The sequence below is a fragment of the Papio anubis genome, chromosome 5 (assembly GCF_008728515.1).
Source record: "Papio anubis isolate 15944 chromosome 5, Panubis1.0, whole genome shotgun sequence".
NCBI classification, from domain to species: Eukaryota; Metazoa; Chordata; class Mammalia; order Primates; family Cercopithecidae; genus Papio; species Papio anubis.
In genome coordinates, this window is record NC_044980.1 from 136859013 (window position 1) to 136878788 (window position 19776).

A 19776-nucleotide genomic window follows, 5' to 3' on the forward strand; every position below is an offset into this window, starting at 1 on the left:
TTCTTCACTTTGCCAAATCGGTAATAGAGCAGCTTTTCTCCTTATTTCCCTTTCTTTCATGGCTGGGGGATGGAGGGAAAATATTTTTTAGTACTGTCGTAAAAACTGAAATTCTTAGAACTTTAATGTCAAAGCCACACCTGTCAGTGGGACACTGAATGGGAATCATTGGTGGAAGTCCTCGCTGATAAGTGAGCAAAGGGATGCTAGGGAGAGGGTAGATGAGTTCTGGATTACTCCTTAGAAGTGGTAGTTGTTGAGAAACTTGTTTCTGTCATTTCTCCTCAAAAACTCACAATTACTACTTAGTGTTTACAGAATTAGGTTCAAACTCCTCTATTGTTCTTTCACTGGTGCTTTTTGCTCCAGCCAACCTGGATAATTCCCTGTTCTTTTCCCAACTGCTGCTCCCCTCTATATACCCCTGACACACACTTACGCACACATTTTTTTCACCCATTTTTCCCTTCTACATAGAACCTTTAGCTTCTGTTTTCTAGGTTCCACCTGTCCTTCAAGGTGCAATTGCAACCCTGTCTAGTCATGATATTTCCTCTCATTCCTCTCATCCTCCCTCCCTAAGCCCTGAAGGCAGCTGACTGAGTTCTCCTTCCTCAGATTTCTTTAAGAAATTTCACCACCTCTTTGGGGGTGTTTCCAGCTTTTGCCTCCACATATCTGTCTCTAGACTTGTCTGCTAAATTATCTCAAGGACCGAGAGGGTTCCCTGTTTTGCTATGCATCTCAGACTATCAGTGAGTGTTTGTGGCAGTGCTTGTGTACGGAGCTGCATATTTCCATTTTTTTTTCCAGCAATACAAAGAAACTTTAGGCCTTTTCTGATGAGAACATGTTAAATAGAAAGTATTTTTCTTATATGGTCAATACAAGTGAATTTCTTTCACCATTCATTCTGTAAAAGGCAGAATAATTAATAATGAAGGTAAATGTAGAGACAGGCTTGCATTTCTTGAGGCTACAGTGAGAAGGGATCAGTTTCTCATAGGGCTTGGCAGGGTATGTCAAGTTGGTAGACCAAAGGGGGCATCTCATTGCTGACTTTGGGAGTTTAAGACTTTACAAGTGGAAAGAAATGAGTAATTGAAATTGGGACTCAGTTCAGGATGCTAGGTAAGTGAACAGTGTTACTCAGGGTAACTTTCAGTTTCTCTTCTTCAAGCTTTCAGGTGGATGCAAGAGACTGTGATAACACTGCCCCCTTCTGTTACTCTAGGTTGTTAATCCTGATGATGTCTCAAGTCTGGTTTGATGATCTTGACATGAATTTTTGATTTCCAAGAAATGCTTACTTAAGACAGAAGAGAAAGGAAATCATATGGTCCATGTGATACACAATTTCATTCTATTACGTTCCGCCTTTTTATAGTTCGCTTGATCATTACATTTTGTTGTGAGGTTTCACTTCAATTGCATTATAATGGGAGATTGATTTTAGACCAGGGAACGAATGAAGCCAAGGATCATAACAAAATCAATTAATTCATCTATTTATTTGTGTTCTAAGGGGCTACATGGTTTCTTCTGGTTCCTAGAGCTTTCCTATTTCTTCCCTTGGAAGTTAAAGCAAGCCACTGGTTGAGGCACTGTGGCTCTTTCATTTATGACAGAACCTTTCAGATTTTAAGAGCAGTTGAAGAGCTGTGAATACTGGCCTTCACATATCCAAAACCAGCACCACTTTCTGTGAATATCACTATTTGTGAAATGATTTATCTCAGAACTTTGGAGTATCTCTGTAACCATTTTTTCCCTTTCCCTATAAGCCCATTTGTATGGAACTCTAAAGAAGGTGAGGCCAGATAGCAGAGAGCTTTGAATATACACCAAGGACTTTGGAGTTTATTCTGTGAGCAGTTGGGAGCCAATTAAGATATCTGGGCAAAGAATGGCATCTTTAGAAAGAGGACACTGTTAGCTTTATGTCAAATGAACTGAGATGAAAAAACTTGAAAGGAGGGAGAACATTAACAGGTCCATATAGAAATACCAACACCTGTATCCCCAAAATCCTCACCAGCTTTTCCTCATTTATTCTACTTCACTCTAGTCTGAGACATCATCATATATCACTAAATTCCTGCAAATTCTCCCCACTGATCTCCCTACAACTAATTGTGTTTCCCTGACAATCTATTATCCCCATATCAGCCAAAGTCACCTTTTAAAAAGTAAGCAAACCAGAACATGTCACATCTAACTTTAAATTCCCAATGACTTCCCATAACACATAGAATGAAATCTATGGTTTGGTCCCTGCCTGCTTCTCAGACCTGCACTCTCACCCTTGCTCACTGGGATCCAACTTGCTGGCTTTCTTGGATCCTTGAACAAGCCAAGCTTAGTTTCACCTCAGACAGCTGAGCCTTTGCTCTTGCCATTCCACCTGACTAGAGCACACTGTTCCCAGCATTTCACATAGCTGACTCCCCTCCCCAGAGTCTCAGCCTGCAGTACCAATCCTCTTCTTCTTGCCCCCAAACAAGGTATTTTTAAAAATATTACCTATTCTATTTTATTCATAGCTAATTTCACTATTTGAAATTATCTTGCTCATTTATTTATTTATTTGTTTATTATCTGTGTTTCTCGCCTTTAATGGAAGTTCCATGATGGCAAAGAGCTGGTCTACTTTGTTTCTGGATCCCCAACACATAGAGCTTATAGCTTAGTGTTGTGCCTGGCTCATGGTAAGTGTTCCGTAATTATTTCCTAGTCAAATTTGGGTAAAAGGCAAAGCACAAAGGTATGACAAATGGAAGTGAAGAGAAGAGATATCTGAAAGAAGTATAGTAGAAAAAGTGGGTAGATTTAATTATTGAGTGTTGGGTGCCAATGGAAAGGGAGGGGTCAGATGATGGATTTTCAGTTGGACTGAGAAACCTGTCATGCTCTTAACACAGAAGGAGAACTTGGAAATGAAAAAGATGAGAGTGGAAAACAGATATTTAGCTTTGGACTCCAGTGTAAGGTGCTGGTAGATCCCTGTAAAGATGCCCAGCAGGTGTATGGAAGTTGGGAAGAAAGCAAGGCCAAGCATTTAGATGTTGCAGTCATTTGCATACAGTGATGATGGTTCACTGAGACTGAATTAGGTCAACAAGGGGAATATTTGCAAAGAAAGAAGAGAACATTAAAAATGTGCAGACTTTTGCTCAGATATCCTTGTATGTAAAGCACCATGCTGGGACAAGTGACATCTAACAAATGAGGAGCAAGCTCTGGAGCTTATGGGGCCAGAGATGGTGACACTGATAACTTGTCAAGTAGAAAATGTGTTATCCATACAAGAAACATTACAACACTGCTGTATAATGCTCTTTGACTTATCCAAACCACCTCTCAGTAGGAGGCACTGCATCCACGAGGGAGATTTATGTGACTGCTCTGTTTCCTTCCCTTCACATCTGTAAGGGGTCCAGAGTAAGGATTGGCCAATGTTAGTGATGTGACTCTACCCTGAGCTCTTGTGGAGCTAATAATCTAGAACAGTCTGGGGAAGGGGAGAATTCATTTTTAAAAAGACACGAAGCAATGTGTTTGTAATAGCAAACGCTACATTTGTTGAGCATTTACTATGGGCCAGTTAGTGAACTAAGCACTCAACATGCATTGTTTATTTAGTTCTCACAAAACTCTGTATAGGAAGTACAATTATTACTCCTGCTGTGCAGATGAGAAAACTGAGGCTCAGATGTATGTAACTTTCCAAGCTGGTAAATAATGGAGGTGGGATTTGACCCCAGGACTCTCTGATCCCAAAGCCTACCCTTTTAGCCGTGATGCTTCATTGCTTCTCCGTGTGAGAAATAATTATTTTTAGTACTTAAATTGTGTTTTGATATTTTTTGTGAATGCTATGAATTTGTGACTATTAGATTAACTTAAGGAAAATTTTATTTGCAGTAATTAAAGGTGACCACAGATCCTTCAAAGTTGTCATTTTGTGCTGATCAAAAGTAACTTGTTATTTTTTCAAGATTTTATTAGATCTCCTTTGTGTCACAAATTGCCTAAAAGAATTGTTGCTTACACCGTCAGCTTCCCCAGACCCTTAGGATATCCTTAATTACAGGACTCCCTGTGTATCTGAAATAGAAACAGTGCTTGGAATCCTCCTTTACCACCATCCCCCAAAGTTAAACTATAGTCATACCCTGTTAGCATGAGGGAACCTCTTCCTGGAAATTATCACATTAACTAAATTGATGCTATATGTGCCTTTGGCTAAAGATTTCTTCTATTTACCTTTCATATCTTTCTGGGTTGCTGCAAGGCTTATATTGCCCTTCAAAATCTCAAAGGATTTCTACCAGGCAACAAATGTCTGCTGATCTGGGTTTCTTAGACCACCTCCTTAGGGACATCTGAGGCTGTTGCAGTGCAACCTGTTTGCTACCTTCCAGCACCTTTCATGATTTTTGCAGAATCTCCAGCACTGTTGCTTGGTCACCTTTTGTCAGCCATCTTGAGCTTCTGCGTTCACTGGCACACTAGGAACCAGAGAAAGAGGGAGCTGGTGGAGTCAACAAATGGAGAGGGAAGGGCCACTCAAATGGCTCTTAGTCTCCACTGGCTGAGAACCAAATACGAATTAGCTGTACAGTAGAGTGCTGCAACGGACTTACATTTATATACACATATAAAATATTTCTGAGATCATCAGCACTCTAATGAATCAGCCCTGTCTGGAACAGCTCTAAATGAATTCTAAATGAGTGCCTCTCTGACTTCATACCAGTAAATGTATAGTAATGCAAAGTGGCACTTTCTTTAGTTCATCAATAATTTATTAATGGGCACTTTGTTCTAGGCATGATGTTTCTTAGAGTTTCAAAAAATGACTTTGTCTTTGGTTGCTCTGTTTCTCTCACAGAACTTTTTCTAGTTCTCTTAGCAGCAGTCATCACTTTCTCCTGTGTGCGAGTTGTCTCCAAGTCAGACACAGAGTGTTTTCCCTATTATAAACTTAGTGAAAGTAACACTCATGTTTGATTCACTATTACATCCTTAATAAAGCTTAACATAGTTCCTTGTACAAATAGATACATACATATTTGAGTAAATGAATAGTAATAAGAGACATGGACAAAACATTTTAAAGGGGCTCAAAATGTATTTTGTTGGACTTCAGCAATCTTAGCTGTCATTACTATGTGGGGCTCTAGGGAAGGACTCTATGTTGACTCTGATTGGCCAGTGGCTCTGCAGGTGATCTTGTTTTTTCTTGAAGGGAAGTGACTTTTTACTGTTGTGAAGCCCTTTTATTATTGTCAGTGCCTCACAATAATAAAACTCCATCTGTCACTTCCATTGGGCAGTTACTTTTTCTTTCTTTAGCCTTATAGGTATAAATGACCTTGGACCAAATGGCAATAAAAGGAAGGGATTTTATTACTGTCTTTGGTGCAAATAAAGCATTTATTATTTCTCCATCCCTAGCCCTTTCATCTAATTTTTAATCTGAATTTATAATTGTTTTATATGTCCTATCCAGGAGTAATTGTAGCTTCTGTGTCCTGCACATCAACAACACGAATGTGTGTAACTATTCTCAAGACCTCATTTAAAGATATGAAAAATTCAAGAGATTGTTCAAGGGACACCAGGTTGAATCCAGTATCTATCTGATACATAAATCTTTTTTTGTGTCACTCCATTTGTTCATAGGCATTCTTTTTCCTGATGAATGTCAACCAGATTTATCAGGAAGATATACAACACTGGCTCCATTTCAAACAATTGTCCAATGTCCTCTGGCAGCCATTGGAACTGCACATTGCAATGGTACCAGCCTGTCATTTTGAGAGACCCCTAGGGTAATTGTGAGATGTGCTTGAGGCTCAGATCATTGTCTGTAAAGGTAACATGCAATTTCCTTGGCAGAAGCTGTGCAAATCTGCATTGTACAGCAAAAAAGGTGATGTTTCCTACCTCGTATTTGAATTATGTGCTTTGGCCCCTTAAATCTTGTGCCCAGTATCTGTGTCTATGTAGGTCAATCATTATCAGGCATTCTAACTCCATAACCCACCCTACACACATGTTTGGGAAGAATGCAGAGTAACCGATGCATAAAATAGTTGGATTAGAATTGTCTGGTACCTTGCCAAAATACTTTTTCAGTAAATCATAGTTTTCAAGCATATAAGCACTTAAAAAAAATAAAAACTAGAATTTTATTGTTCTGATATAAATTCTTATCCTAAAAGCAATGTCTTATTTCTATAAGCTTTTAAATTCTGGAACATAAACATATATATTACTTATCCTTTTGGATTCATGAAGGGTCAGTTCTCTGATGCTCTATTCATAAACATTTCATGTTTCACATTTGGAACCAACATTTCAGTAAAGAAAATTAGATATGCTACACTCTTAGATCACATGCTCGCTGTATCCAGCTGAAACTTCTGGATACCACTGCCCTAATTGGTGGTCTGTTCTGTCATTTATTCATTTGCTTGTTCATTCTCACAACCCCTTAACAAATATGTACAGAGTGCTTACTCCGAGCCTGGCACTGAACTGCGACTGGGGATATAGTGGTGATCTATGCTGGATTGTGTTGTTGTTCTGTGTGATGCCAAACCAAAATATATTGGATACACAGTGAGGATATTTAATAAAATAAACTATATGCCCAAATAAGTTGGGTGTAGTTAAAAAGGACCTCGGAATCAGACAAGTTTGGTGTGATCCGCTGCTGGTTACTCAACCTCTTGGAGGCTCTTTTATTCTCCCCACAATGCTAGCATTTCAGAATTGTTTTAGGAATTAAGCTAGAAAATGCATGTAGAATTGCCTGGCAATTGGGTCAGTTAATTTTATTAATTTGTTTGGCAACAGGCGTAGACATGAATCTTTTAAGAAACTGGTATCAGTGAAATTTTGAAACCGAAAACTCTGATCTCTTACTCTTTCAGTAGTGTTTCTTTTAATGGTTTTTCTTTTTTCCATTCCAATTTGACCCGACATCGAAGACATGAATGACCTCTTTGTAGTAGTGGGTTAAGAGAGGGTGGTTTTTGTAGTCAGCTTATTTCTCTGGGACCCGACCAAATGGAAAGATCCCTGCTAGCATGTAGAACTCAATGTTTGAGAAATAAACTGGAATCAACTACCTTATATTCCTAACCAACAACTCCATCTGATGTGACCTTATCAGCTTTTTAATTGTTTCACTGGGCCATTCTGAGGATATCGCCCTTGGTTCTGCAATTAAATTAAACAAACGTTAATTGAGCATCTCTCAGATGCCAGACCTTGTGCTTGAGGGTACCAAGAATGACCCCTGCTCCATGGATTTCTTGCAAATAATTCAAAAGGGAAGGGAAGAAAGTGGTATTCAGAGCATATCTTCAATTCTCAGCTTTGAGTCCTCAAGTCCTCTAATAAAACAATTCAATTTTGCTCCTTGAGCTAAATCTTTCCATTTGTTATTTAGTGTTTGCCCTTCTTTCTTCCTGCTGTTCCCCATCTGCAGATGCCACTGGTAAGATTCATTTCAGCCTAAGAGTATGACATGTTTGGATTTATTTGTGAAAAATGCCTTCTACAAACAATTGCTATACCAAAATGACTGTGCTGAATCACTGTAAGATGATGTGATCTCTTTTGAATGAGCCAACCTGTTCATTCACTTTCTTCTGTTCATCATCCTTTGAAAGGTGTAGATTCTTTCCAAGTCAGAAGTCCTGTTTTTAAATGAACTAATTATCAGTCTCCAAGGGCAAATATGCTTAAAGTTCCTAGTATCACTTTCCTTTCTCCTATTCCTCTCCTACAAGGGAGAGCCAGGCTTTCAGAAAAGGGATCGGTCACATCAACAGCATAAGAGAGTAAAGTGTTTGCTCATGTTTATATAGCTGGTAGGTACCTCTTTCAAACTCTGTTCTGCCTGATTCTAAAACCTGTTCCTTTTCTTTACAACCAGGATTTTAAAACTCTTATTTCCTTAAGGTGCTTCAGGGGATTCCACAAATTCCATTTATACATATATAAAACTATTTAGAAAAAATTTAAATGCACTCTAAAGACAATTGATATATTTATTATTGCAAATTCTGGGAGATTTTTTAAAAAATAAATATTTTTGAACCTAATACCTAAGTGAATTCTGATTTCATTCCATTTGTATCGTTGCATATTATGGAAAGACAACAAAGATGCCTTTGGAAAGATGGAGATAAAAGGTTGATAATTACTGGCTTGCAACTTACACTACTCGTTTACCGAGAGATATATTACATAGCAAACAGAGCAGACATAATGAGGACTCCACCAACATGTGTAATACAATGTAGCTAACACACATCATACAGATAGTAACAGGACATGGATCAACACGCTGTAGGGGAAGGATTTCAGGGGAGGCAAGCAAGGTAGGCCTCTTGTTTTTAGGGCTATTCGTAAAATAGTGCATGTGTATTTAGTAAAACCAATTGTTTGAGAATTGTGCAGCTAATTGTGTAGCTATGTTTTTCATTTGCCAACTCATTTTCAGAAATAAGTATATTTCTGTTGGTTAGGCTTCATGCTGATGAGATTACAGTTTTAAAACACGTATGTGGCTTTACTTGACTTCATGGCCAAATTGTACACTCCTGACTTTGACCATTTTTTCCAGAATAGCTTCCTGTTTTTTTTTTTTGTTTGTTTTTTTTTGTTTGTTTGTTTGTTTTTTGAGATGGAGTCTTGCTTTGTCACCAGGCTGGAGTGCAGGGGCATGATCTCCGCTCATTGCAATCTCTGCCTCCCAGGTTCAAGCGATTCCCCTGCCTCAGCCTCCTGTAGCTGGGACTACAAGTGCGTACCATGACACCTGACTAATTTTTTGTATTTAAGTAGAAACAGGGTTTCACCATGTTGGCCAGAATGGTCTGGATCTCCTGACCTCATGATCCCCCCACTTCTGCCTCCCAAAGTGCTTCCTCGTTTCAAAGACAAATTTAAAATGTGGCTTCACATCTGTACCTACTACAGAAATGTATACTTCCATACACACTCACATACATGCACCCTGCAAAAACTTTAGACCCTGTGAATCTAGTCAATAATGTTGCCTTTATGCCTGAAGAGCAGTACTTTTGTTTTCAAGTAGCATAAATTTTTTTAAAGATCAAATCTCAAAATTATAGTTCACTGAGAAGAACTTTGTCCTGTAGACTCCTGTTCAGAGGCACGATGGTGATAAAGACAGCTTTTGCTTTCATTTGTATTTTATGACAGTGGAAATCAGGAGTATTTTCAAGGAGAAACTGTGAGAGAAATGACTTGGCTGAACATCTGCTATGAAGCTTTTATCTGAATCTGAGGCTGCAGTGGATGACCTCGAAGGATCTCCACTCCCAACTTTTAGATTATACAAGTCTAATCCAAATTCTTTCTTGTAAGGCTTTACATTAACAAGAAAGATGGCTGCTTGCTGCCTTCTTCATCTGTTTTTTACATAGCAAATTACTTCCTAGAATGTCTGAAGTTTTGATAGCTGCATTTTATCTTTATTTTATCATTGGTCATGATACGTCTTTAAGGGGAAACAGTTCCATTTTATAGATATAGAAGCAGAGGCCATCTGAGGTTAAATGGTTTGTCAAAATCATGTGTGAACTATGTAACACCAAAGGCCAAATATAGCACTAGGGATATTTCTGAAAATAAAAGGCAGTGCCCAAGAATCTATAACTTTGTTTTCTTTTTGAGGTAGAGTCTTACTCTGTTGCCCAGGCTGGTGTGCAGAGGCACCATCATAGCTCATTGCACCCTTGAACTTGAGACTGAAGCTATCCTCCCACCTCAGCCTCCCAAGTAGCTGGGACTACAGGAATGCACCACCACACCAGGCTAATTTTTCTATTTATTAATTTATTTTTGTAGAGACAGGGATTTGCTGTTGCCCAGCCTGGTCTCAAACTCTTGGCCTTAAACAGTCTTCCCACATCATCCTCCCAAAGCGCTGGAATTACAGGTGCGAGCTACCATACCCAGGCAATGTAACTTTAATTTTTTTCCCCCATTGGTAGGATTTTGAGTTTGTGTGTGCAGTTGCATGTGAGTGTTTGAGTCAGATATTATATCAAATTTGGCTTTGCATCTCAACTACCTAGCACTGTGCTGGACACAACATAGGCACTTAATAAATCCATGTAGTATAAATGAAAGGGTACCAGGGAAATAATCTTGTCTGGCAAAAGATAGTGGCATTTTCATTTTTAATCACTGGGATCCCGATTATTTTCAGTTCCCCTCTCTGCCACCCCATCTCCCCAACCAAATCCTGAAATTCCCCCATGAATAATAAATACATTTATAACAAGCAATGGTCTTAACCTGAATTTTCATACTGGAAACAGTAAGGATTTTGGATGTAGAACTCAATTTCTATGTTTGGGCATCTTTTGTAATTTCTTTATGCCTCAATTGGAGTTTAACAATGAATACAGATATTTTAAACCACTAGCATGAATGCTAACAACATTTATTAAGCACTTGCTAAAAGCCATGGAATGTGCCAGAGAGCTTACATGCATCTTCGTATTTAGTCCACGCAACACACCTGGGAGGCAGGTCTTCTTATTGCCACCATACCCTGGCTCAGAGACGTGAGTCTCCTGTTCAAAGTCACAAGGCCAGCCAGGCAGAGCTGGAAGAGGAGTAACGACTGACTGTGGTGAGGACTTGATGGTCGGCCCTCCATAAACAGCAGCTATTAAGATAATGGTGATAATGCAGGAGTCCTTGGGAGCACATAACACCATGAGTGTGCAGCATCTTAGCATAAGTAAGTGTACGAGATCTGTTTCCTCCCTAATAGTGAAGGCTGTCAGCATGAAAGCTATCTGCTTGAGGGCAGGGAAAACTTAAGGATGTGTTAGGGGTGAGAACGTAGAGAGTGATCACATTATTTCAAAATTAAAATAGTCCTTTTGAGAATATACCCTTCAATATTTAGCTGTGTATGTGAAAGTAGGAAACAGAGGCAAAAACATATTTTATCAATTTCACAATTTACCTAACATACGTCTTGATTTGCTATATGCTTGAATATTACAAAGAACAGGATGGAACATTCTTCCTTGCTCTTCCTCTGAGAGAAATCTGTTGCCGTATGCTGTTCAGCCTTCAGTCCGGGAGTGCCATCCCACAGTGTTTCAGTGGAGAGCTGCCAGGAGAGAATAATAACACCAGCGGTGTTATTTGCTGACACGAAGGCTAGGAATACACTCACAGCCTAGACTTGGCTTCTTGCCTCTTGTTAAGGCACCGAACAGCCGGGCGTACCGACAACTTCCCTGAGACACACTCGCTTACTCTAGCACTATTTAAATCTCTTTGTGTGGTGTATTGCTTTATTTCCTTCAAATCTTTTATCTTTTTAATCTCACCTCTCATTCGTTTTCATCCCTGAGACTAAAGAAGGAAGAAGGAGTACAGATCTGGGGATGTTAACCTGAGGTCTATGAACCCCAACATGAATGGGCTTCACGTCAGTCTTGAACCAAACCCCTGATCTCTCAGAAGGTGAGGGAGGCCTAGACGATCTTGCTTTTCTGAGGTTCCATTTAGTTTAAAGAGTAGATATGCCCAAATAGAGTTAGCAAAGCTAGTGTTTATTTTTAACTGCTTACTATAATAAACTCTTTTAGCACATAACAGTATAAAAATATGATGCAATGTAATTGTGCAAAACAGGATATTTACAGTGTTTATGAAAAATACCAATTTAAAATGTTTCAGGTGGTATGATCAAATCATGGGTTGCAAGATTAAAGTGGTCTGGTGAATGTTTTCCATTTTTCAATTCTCAGCATGTGTCTCTGTGAATGTATGTGTAATCTAACTTCAAAAAGAAGTTTCATAGTCAAAATTTGAGGAATTCTGCTTATGTGAATCATCAACTACTTGCCCCCCCCCCCGCCCCTCACTGGTTCCTCTTTTTACTCAGCCTTTCCTGAGAGGGTCTGCCTTGACAGTGAATGCAATCTTTTATGCTCATAGGTTCACTTCCTGGGTTTTATTAGATGCTCTAGGCAGTCCATTTTCCAAAAAAGGGTACGAACCTACTTGTCTCAAAAGTAATCTAACCTATTAAACCCAGACCAATGAACAGAACTCCTCATTTTAAAAATTCAGAATATTATTCTTTTATATTATAAAATCTTTTAACCTTGCAATTTAAATTAATATTAATTATTGGCATGCTTTTAAAAAGCATGTTTAGTAATCTTGAAATTTGTTGTTTCAAATTTCAAGAAAGTGTCTTGAAATTTGTTGTTTCCAAAAAAATCTTGTTTCTTAAATTTGCCGCCTCTCTATTCCTGTTCAGGAATATGTAAGGTTAAAACGAGGACACGGGTTATCCTAAAGAGTCAGTGGTCTAAAGCCCATCCTGCTACTCTGGCGCTGTGTGACCCCGAGGCAGTGCTCACCCTCTCTGTTCCTCAGTTCTGCATCTCTAAGATGAGACAGTTAATTTTTCATTCCTCACGTCCTTTTTAGCTCTAAAAGATTATTAATTTTCTTACTCTGTTTCTCCACCTACTTCCATACTGCCCCTGCAATGTTTTAATACCTGAGCTCCAAGGCTATTGTCATGACGTTCTGGCCTACTCTCTTAGAAATAAAAGAAAACAAAACATTTGCTTACTTTAACTACAACCAAAACCAGTACTTAATAGGTCTGAATTCAGATATATTTTGTCTTTGACCTGATGTCAATGAAATATTTATTTTCTTGTCATGGTGAGCAGTGCATGCCAAGGAAACTTAGATCACTATAAAAACTTAAAAGTAAAAGAAAATCTAAATGTTTGGCCCTGTTGCCAGATACAGAGCTGCACTGATAGCTTAGGGCACTAGATGGCGATATAAGTGCATCACATAACAAACATCTTCTTGATTGGTCCAGCATTAAAATCCTGATGATTGAGGCCAGAACAGGTTAATGCATTAGTTAAAGAAATGAAGTCAAATATAATCAAATGTAGGAATGTTGGCTAATGCTCTGAATATGTTCAGTAACCCAATGCTTATTGACAGAAAAGATTGTTAAAGTGGAAACTAATTTATCCTACTGTTGGGTGTATCTTCAAGCTAATTTTTTGGGCAAGAGTAGCCAATAAGCACGTTTCTCATAAAATGTGTATAATTCCTAAGTTCAGCTCCATTTTTGGTTTTCACTTTTTAAAAATAGCAATTGTTTGGGATGGCGTGTGCCTCACATATATTATTCATTACCAAGCACTATATTCTTATGAGGGATGTGAGCCCTAAGACACTGGTGTTTTAAAGGGGAAATGGCAGACTTACTGTAAGCTGTTGGCTGGGCCATTATTGACTGGCAGGCTCAACTGGAAGCACTTTGTTAGTGGATTAGGTTGCCCTGGAAATGCCTTCCTGAAACTCTAATGATGCACTTAAGGGAGCCCTCTGGAACAGGAGTAAAATGTCTTTTAGCAGGAGTGCCTTCCACCAGAGTCCTCTTGGGATGACTTGGGAGGGGGCTGGGGGCGCATCCAAAGAGATGCTCAGTAAGGAAACAACCCCAGAAAAAGGTTGCAGGTATCAATTTCTTACAGGTAAGCTAAGATAATGACTTACGGATGGATGCAAACTGTGGGCTTTCTGTGGGTGCCAGTGTTTCATGTCTTCATTTAGAAAGAACATCATTAATTTCAGAGAGTGTTTATTTATCTACCCATCTACGTATATATTAATAGTTATTTATTTATTTGCTAGGGGTTGTGGTGGCAGGCAGACGAAACAGAAAAGAAAAAAGAGAGAATCTGAGTGTATATGGTTTAAATCAAAGGATTAAAAAAAACCCACTTTGTAGTTTGAACATTGGGGTCATTTGGTGTGCGTGTCTGTGTTTTAAAGCAAGCTTTAGAGAGAAATTTGCCCTTCAGCAGGAATTTCGTGAGCGGGAAGGGGATAAGGGGGAGGGGGGAAGATTTGTAGATTTTTCAAATAAAAAGTCACTTGTGTTTATCTCACAACTTACCTCTTGGGTGGGGGGCGGGGATTTGCTGTGGGATGGTGATGGTGGTGGAGGTGAAAACAAGAAAGAATGAAAAGGCCCTTGGAAACTCCAGACTCCAGGACAGGACAGGGAGGGAAGTGGCTGCGCAGCACTGCGTCTCCGCCCCAAGCCCCGCGCGCCCGGCAATCGCGTGCCCACCGCTGGAGCGCGGCGTCCCCATGCAGTCCTGGCAACCTGTCACGGAGGAGGACGTGACTCGGAGCTGCCGCCGCTTCCTCTAAGCCATATTCCTTTAAGATGATGTAATAGTCATTTCCCTGGATGGTTTCTTGCCTGCACTGCTGAAACAACAGCATCCGAACTGCACTGGGAACTGTGGAACCACCCAGCTCCGCCACCAGAGAAGCCGGAGCCCCGGGCCCCCCGCCGGCACCTCTGCGCTGCGTTGGCCTCTGGCTCCCACCGGCTCCCACCTGGCTGGGAACATGGGAGTCCGTTTGCCCTTGCCGGCAGGTGGGGTGGCTACCAGGGACCCCAGCAGGGCACGTCTCTCCATCTTTCTGCTTCTGGGCTTTCTGAAAAGCTTCTAAGTCCTGGTACCTCTTGCAACTCTCTTCTAAGGATCCTTTCCAAAGATTTCTTTTTCCATTTTTCCCCCCCACGGGGAAGCTTTGGTTGAATATTTTCTCTGCTTTACTTCTTCAACCCAACCTCCTCTCATCACGGTTTAACTTTTTTGTGACTTGTTTTAACTTAAGATACGGAGTGAATACATATGTACCTACATACTTACATAAACACAAATAGGCATTTATATAAATACATACATATAATAGTTATCTTCCAAGAGCACACCTCTCTGGCACTTTTCATTGATACCTCGGTCGTTTACCTGTTTGGGATTTGACAAGATCCAGACTCAGTTTGGCTGTGGATTCTGATTGCTTTACAAATGGTTATTATTATTTTTATTTTTTCACAAGAACTGGGTCTCCAGCACTCACTAAGGTAAGCTCTAAGACTTATTGCTTTTCCTGTTCAGCTGAAAGAAAACCCCATTTAGAAGTTGAAAATTGCATGTTTCTTTTTAAGGTAGACTTACAAGTAAAATTGTTTTTCATACTAATTGCTGGAGACAGAGGCTTGTAGATAAACATGTAGACACAAAATCGCATGAGAGAAGCATGATTTAATTGAAGAATGACTGAGATCAGTAGTTCCAGAGCTGCTTATGTAAAATAATCTCTCTCTCCCTCCCTCTGTTTTTCCCTCCCTCCCTCTCTCTCTCTCCAGAGGACTCTCTTTTTCTGACTCATTCCGGGTTTGAGGAAATAATTTTTCTCTTTTCCTTCAGACGGACATCTGAGTAACTGGGGAATTGGCCTGCCTTGCCTGTGAGCTTGACGGAAGATTGGATATAGATGAGTTGATTATATTCTATGAAGTAACAGCTCACTACCATCTACCATCCCGGGTTTAAACTACTTTTTCAGCATCACTTCACCTGTGGACTCTTAAACATTTTGCTTTCTTGGGGGAAAAAACCTGGGATAAGAGGAGGTCATTTTTTAATGAGTTAGCATCCTTTTCCCTTTCTTACAAGTTGATCCAAAGGATAAGGCTGTGACTCCATTGGATTGCACCTTCAAATCAAAATAGCAGCAGCAGAAGAAAGGGACAATGGCTCTGAGTGGAAACTGTAGTCGTTATTATCCTCGAGAGCAAGGGGCCGCAGTTCCAAACTCCTTCCCTGAGGTAGTAGAGCTGAATGTTGGGGGTCAAGTTTATTTTACTCGCCATTCCACATTGATAAGCATCCCTCATTCCTTCCTGTGGAAAATGTTTTCCCCAAAGAGAGAGACCGCTAATGATCTAGCCAAGGACTCTAAGGGAAGGTTTTTCATTGACAGAGATGGATTCTTGTTCCGTTATATTCTGGACTATCTCAGGGACAGGCAGGTGGTCCTGCCTGATCACTTTCCAGAAAAAGGAAGACTGAAAAGGGAAGCTGAATACTTCCAACTCCCAGACTTGGTCAAACTCCTGACCCCTGATGAAATCAAGCAAAGCCCAGATGAATTCTGCCACAGTGACTTTGAAGATGCCTCCCAAGGAAGCGACACAAGAATCTGTCCCCCTTCCTCCCTGCTCCCCACCGACCGCAAGTGGGGTTTCATTACTGTGGGTTACAGAGGATCTTGCACCTTGGGCAGAGAGGGACAGGCAGATGCCAAGTTTCGGAGAGTTCCCCGGATTTTGGTTTGTGGAAGGATTTCCTTGGCAAAAGAAGTCTTTGGAGAAACTTTGAATGAAAGCAGAGACCCTGATCGAGCCCCAGAAAGATACACCTCCAGATTTTATCTCAAATTCAAGCACCTGGAAAGGGCTTTTGATATGTTGTCAGAGTGTGGATTCCACATGGTGGCCTGTAACTCATCGGTGACAGCATCTTTCATCAACCAGTATACAGATGACAAGATCTGGTCAAGCTACACTGAATATGTCTTCTACCGTAAGTACAAAGGGTTCTTTTAATTTTTTATGTGTGTCAATTCTCTTCGCAAATGTATATGGTCTGTGTGTTCTGTCCATACCTAAGGAACATGGTTTGGAATTCTTTTAACTCTTGAGTTATAGTTAGAGAATTAGAGGTTATAATTCAGCTCTCATGATTAACCTAAGGCAACTTTTATCCAATGAGGTCACAGAATATTCAAAGGCCTCCAAAATCACAAGATGCAAATGATGTTGGTATATGCAATATGTAAAATGGAAACAAGCATGTATATCTTTTTTTTTTTTTTGCCAAATATTGAATTGTGAAAGTAAGGTTGATGATTGCATCTTGGCTGTTTGTCCATAGGAGCTTGGTATACTCAGTGGAAAAATTACTGCTGTCTATTCATTTAGCTGGACTTTGAGGTCTATTAAGCTGGTTGCTGAAGACTTGCTTTCATCAGGGGCTTTGAAAACACAAATGGATGTTGCCATGAATAATGTGGTCTTGGCTAGATGGCAGTACAGACTGCTGAAAGGCCCCCTGCTCCCCCCAAGTCTAAAATTTGCTTTTAAGGGTTTTACAAATCTGCTGTTTGATTCTGAAGCCTTTTGTACTGAGACCTGAGTTGCACTGCAGACTTAATTAAGCTGAACTTCATTTAAGATCTATCTAAAAGGAACTAGATCCTTGAGAATTGTCAATCACATACAAACACCTTCAGACAGCTGAGGTGATAGAATTACTGACATAAAAGGAAACCAGAGAGGGAGGAAATGAAACAATGATACTGAAGCCTTTTAAGTAAGGGGTTCTTAGAGGTCAGTTCATTTGCTTAAATGAAGATACCCTGCAGATTCCTCATTTTATGATATGGCATTATTCTAAACTATAAACTATGAGCCATTGGTCTCTGAAAGGAAGAGTAAATCAGCCTGCACTCTTTGGTACTGTATTTTAACTGCCAGTTTTCAACAGGCCCAGGAGTTGGGTGAAGTAAATTCCACAAGAAATGTGTTTCCAGTGTTAACATTTGATTTCCTGTATTCTTATTCTAAAACAAATCCAGAATTCAGAATTAAAATATCTAAATTTCTTTAAACATAAAAGTAGGACTGACTTTCTTGGACTGGTTTTCTTCCTTAGTTATGTTTATTCATTTGGCAATGGTGCTGGAAACCTTGGTGAAGAGGCTAGTGGGAAGCCAAGTCGTTCTCTACTAAGCTATCACACATTTGGTTTTGAGAAGTGAAGGCACACGTATTGCATAGCCAGAACAACCTGTGGAAAAAAATGAAATCAGTAATCAGTTCAGGAGTATACTGATGTGCAATAACAAACATCATTTGGTTCATTAATCCTATCTGTGGCCTTTATCTACAGTCTATATCTTCCTTTATGCTAGAGCCTAGTGGACAGGTATTGTTTTCTTCCTTTTGGTAAATTTCCCACTAGTGTAGAGATAAGATTCTGCCTTTTTAGCTTTGTATAAAGGAATATGACATTATCTATCGTTCTAAAGAAGAAATATCTTCTCCAAACTTTTTGGAGAAGTACATCTTAGAGATAGTTCCCATGCAGTTTTGTAATATTTACCATGTTCTCCAATTTTGAATATTTGAAAACATAGCATCATAAGAAGCTTCAACCACATAAATGAAAACATACCAGTTATAGCCCCCAGAAAGACCACATTGGATTTATAGTCACTTGCTCACAGAAATGAGACCCACACACTGAAATTTGTCTACCAGTGGCATTTCTGTGTTCATCAAAGGCTCATCTGTCCAACACAATTTCCCTTTAGATTGCTCTGGACAGGCTCCATTCTCCTGACTATGTCATTTCTTTTTTCTTTGTTGAATTGCTGAGAGATTGCTGAGGAATAGTTTGTTCTCCATCTCTCCATGGACAGGCTAGCACAAATGCGCAGGAACTTCATACCAGCAGCATATATCTTGCAAATGATATGCTTCCCCTTTGTACCCAACATCCAGAGCTAAGTGTTAACTCTTCCTCTGTCTTAGGACCAATAAAACTGACAGCTGGCTTTCTAGGGTGCGTAACAGCTTCCGTGCAGCTGCTTAGCCATAATTATTTAATTAGAAGCTGCCAACTGTGCCTATATAAGCATTAATTCATCAAGCTGTTGTGCTCGGGTTAATGGGCCAAAACCATGCTCTAAAGCAGGGAGTTGGCTGCATGCAAAGATGCTTTTCACAAAGGAACTCAACTTCCTCCTGGGCTTAGGGGGAAATACATACATATACATACATACATATATTATATATATATACACACACACACACACACACGCTCCTTACATCTAAGGAATTAATAGTTTAAGCAATCAGTCTTTTTTGATAACACAGGAATAATGCAGAGTCACTTTGCATGGATCAATATCTCAGTAAAAAGTAAACAGCAAGAAATTAGTGCATTGCATGATGGTTCATAATCATGGGGAGAGACTTCTTGTTTCCCTGTTTGCCTATTTTTTCTTCTGAGTCTTCCAAGAAAAATTTGGTAGACTGAAATCTACCTATCAACCATGAATAAGTTAGATTCTTACCTCATTTACATTTTCATGTGGACCTAGAGTTGATGGTCACTATCAGGTGGTTTTGAGTGTGTGTTTTGTTAGCGTAGAACTATGAACAATGAAAAAGTCAACAGGTGTTTGTATGTGCTTAAGAGGAAGGTAAGAAATGTGTTTGTCTACATCACTTACACACCAAAATATAGGTGAAATGCTATGGATTATGATTCATTTATCTGCAACTAAAAGAGTTAATATGAGTGATACAGGAACATAGAAAAGAAATGTCTACCCTAGGGATTGTCTTACAAAGTATTTTAGACATGTCCTTTGCTTTAATTTAAAACAATAAGAAGGCTTCTTTACTCCTTTCCCACCCAACTGACTGAATAATTACTTTTCAAGCATTATGTGGAAGGTGAGGTGATAAATATCATAAAATGCCTTCTTGATTCACCTCTAAATAAAATGAGATCTATGTAATTTGGAAAAGACAAATCCTGATTTTGAACTAGATACTCAATGACAATTCACATCACTTAGGAACCAAATGACAGGTGCATGGAAATAAATGAACCTTTATTTCCAGAGCCATCTTCTGATGCCTGAGAGAGTGGGAAGATTGTTCTTGGTTGGAGAGAATTATGCACATTTCCAAAAGCCTACTCATGAGTGAGTTACTTCAGCCAAATGCCTGAAAGCACTAAGATTTAAAGGCATTTGCCTCTAATAAAGCTG

The 19776-nt window shown here is 39.5% G+C and overlaps 1 protein-coding gene and 1 long non-coding RNA gene across 15 annotated transcripts in view; one reads left to right on the plus strand and one right to left on the minus strand.

The window, feature by feature from the left end:
• Positions 1–19776, plus strand: part of KCTD16 (potassium channel tetramerization domain containing 16) — a 313564-nt gene that overhangs the window by 26403 nt on the left and 267385 nt on the right. For 5 of the 7 annotated variants that reach the window (XM_017960003.3, XM_031666513.1, XM_031666514.1 and 2 more), the window contains one exon: positions 15357–16514. In XM_017960003.3, the coding sequence (XP_017815492.1) occupies positions 15683–16514 (832 nt within the window). In that variant the 5' untranslated portion in view covers positions 15357–15682. Of the gene's footprint in view, positions 1–14097; positions 15011–15295; positions 16515–19776 lie in introns of those variants that run through there. The other 2 variants (XM_017960002.3, XM_017960004.3) reach the window with 2 other exon arrangements.
• Positions 17630–19776, minus strand: part of LOC110743542 — a 53125-nt gene continuing 50978 nt past the window's right edge. For all 8 annotated transcript variants that reach the window (XR_002522796.2, XR_002522789.2, XR_002522795.2 and 5 more), the window contains one exon: positions 17630–17780. This is a non-coding gene — a long non-coding RNA (uncharacterized LOC110743542). The remainder of the gene's footprint in view (positions 17781–19776) is intronic.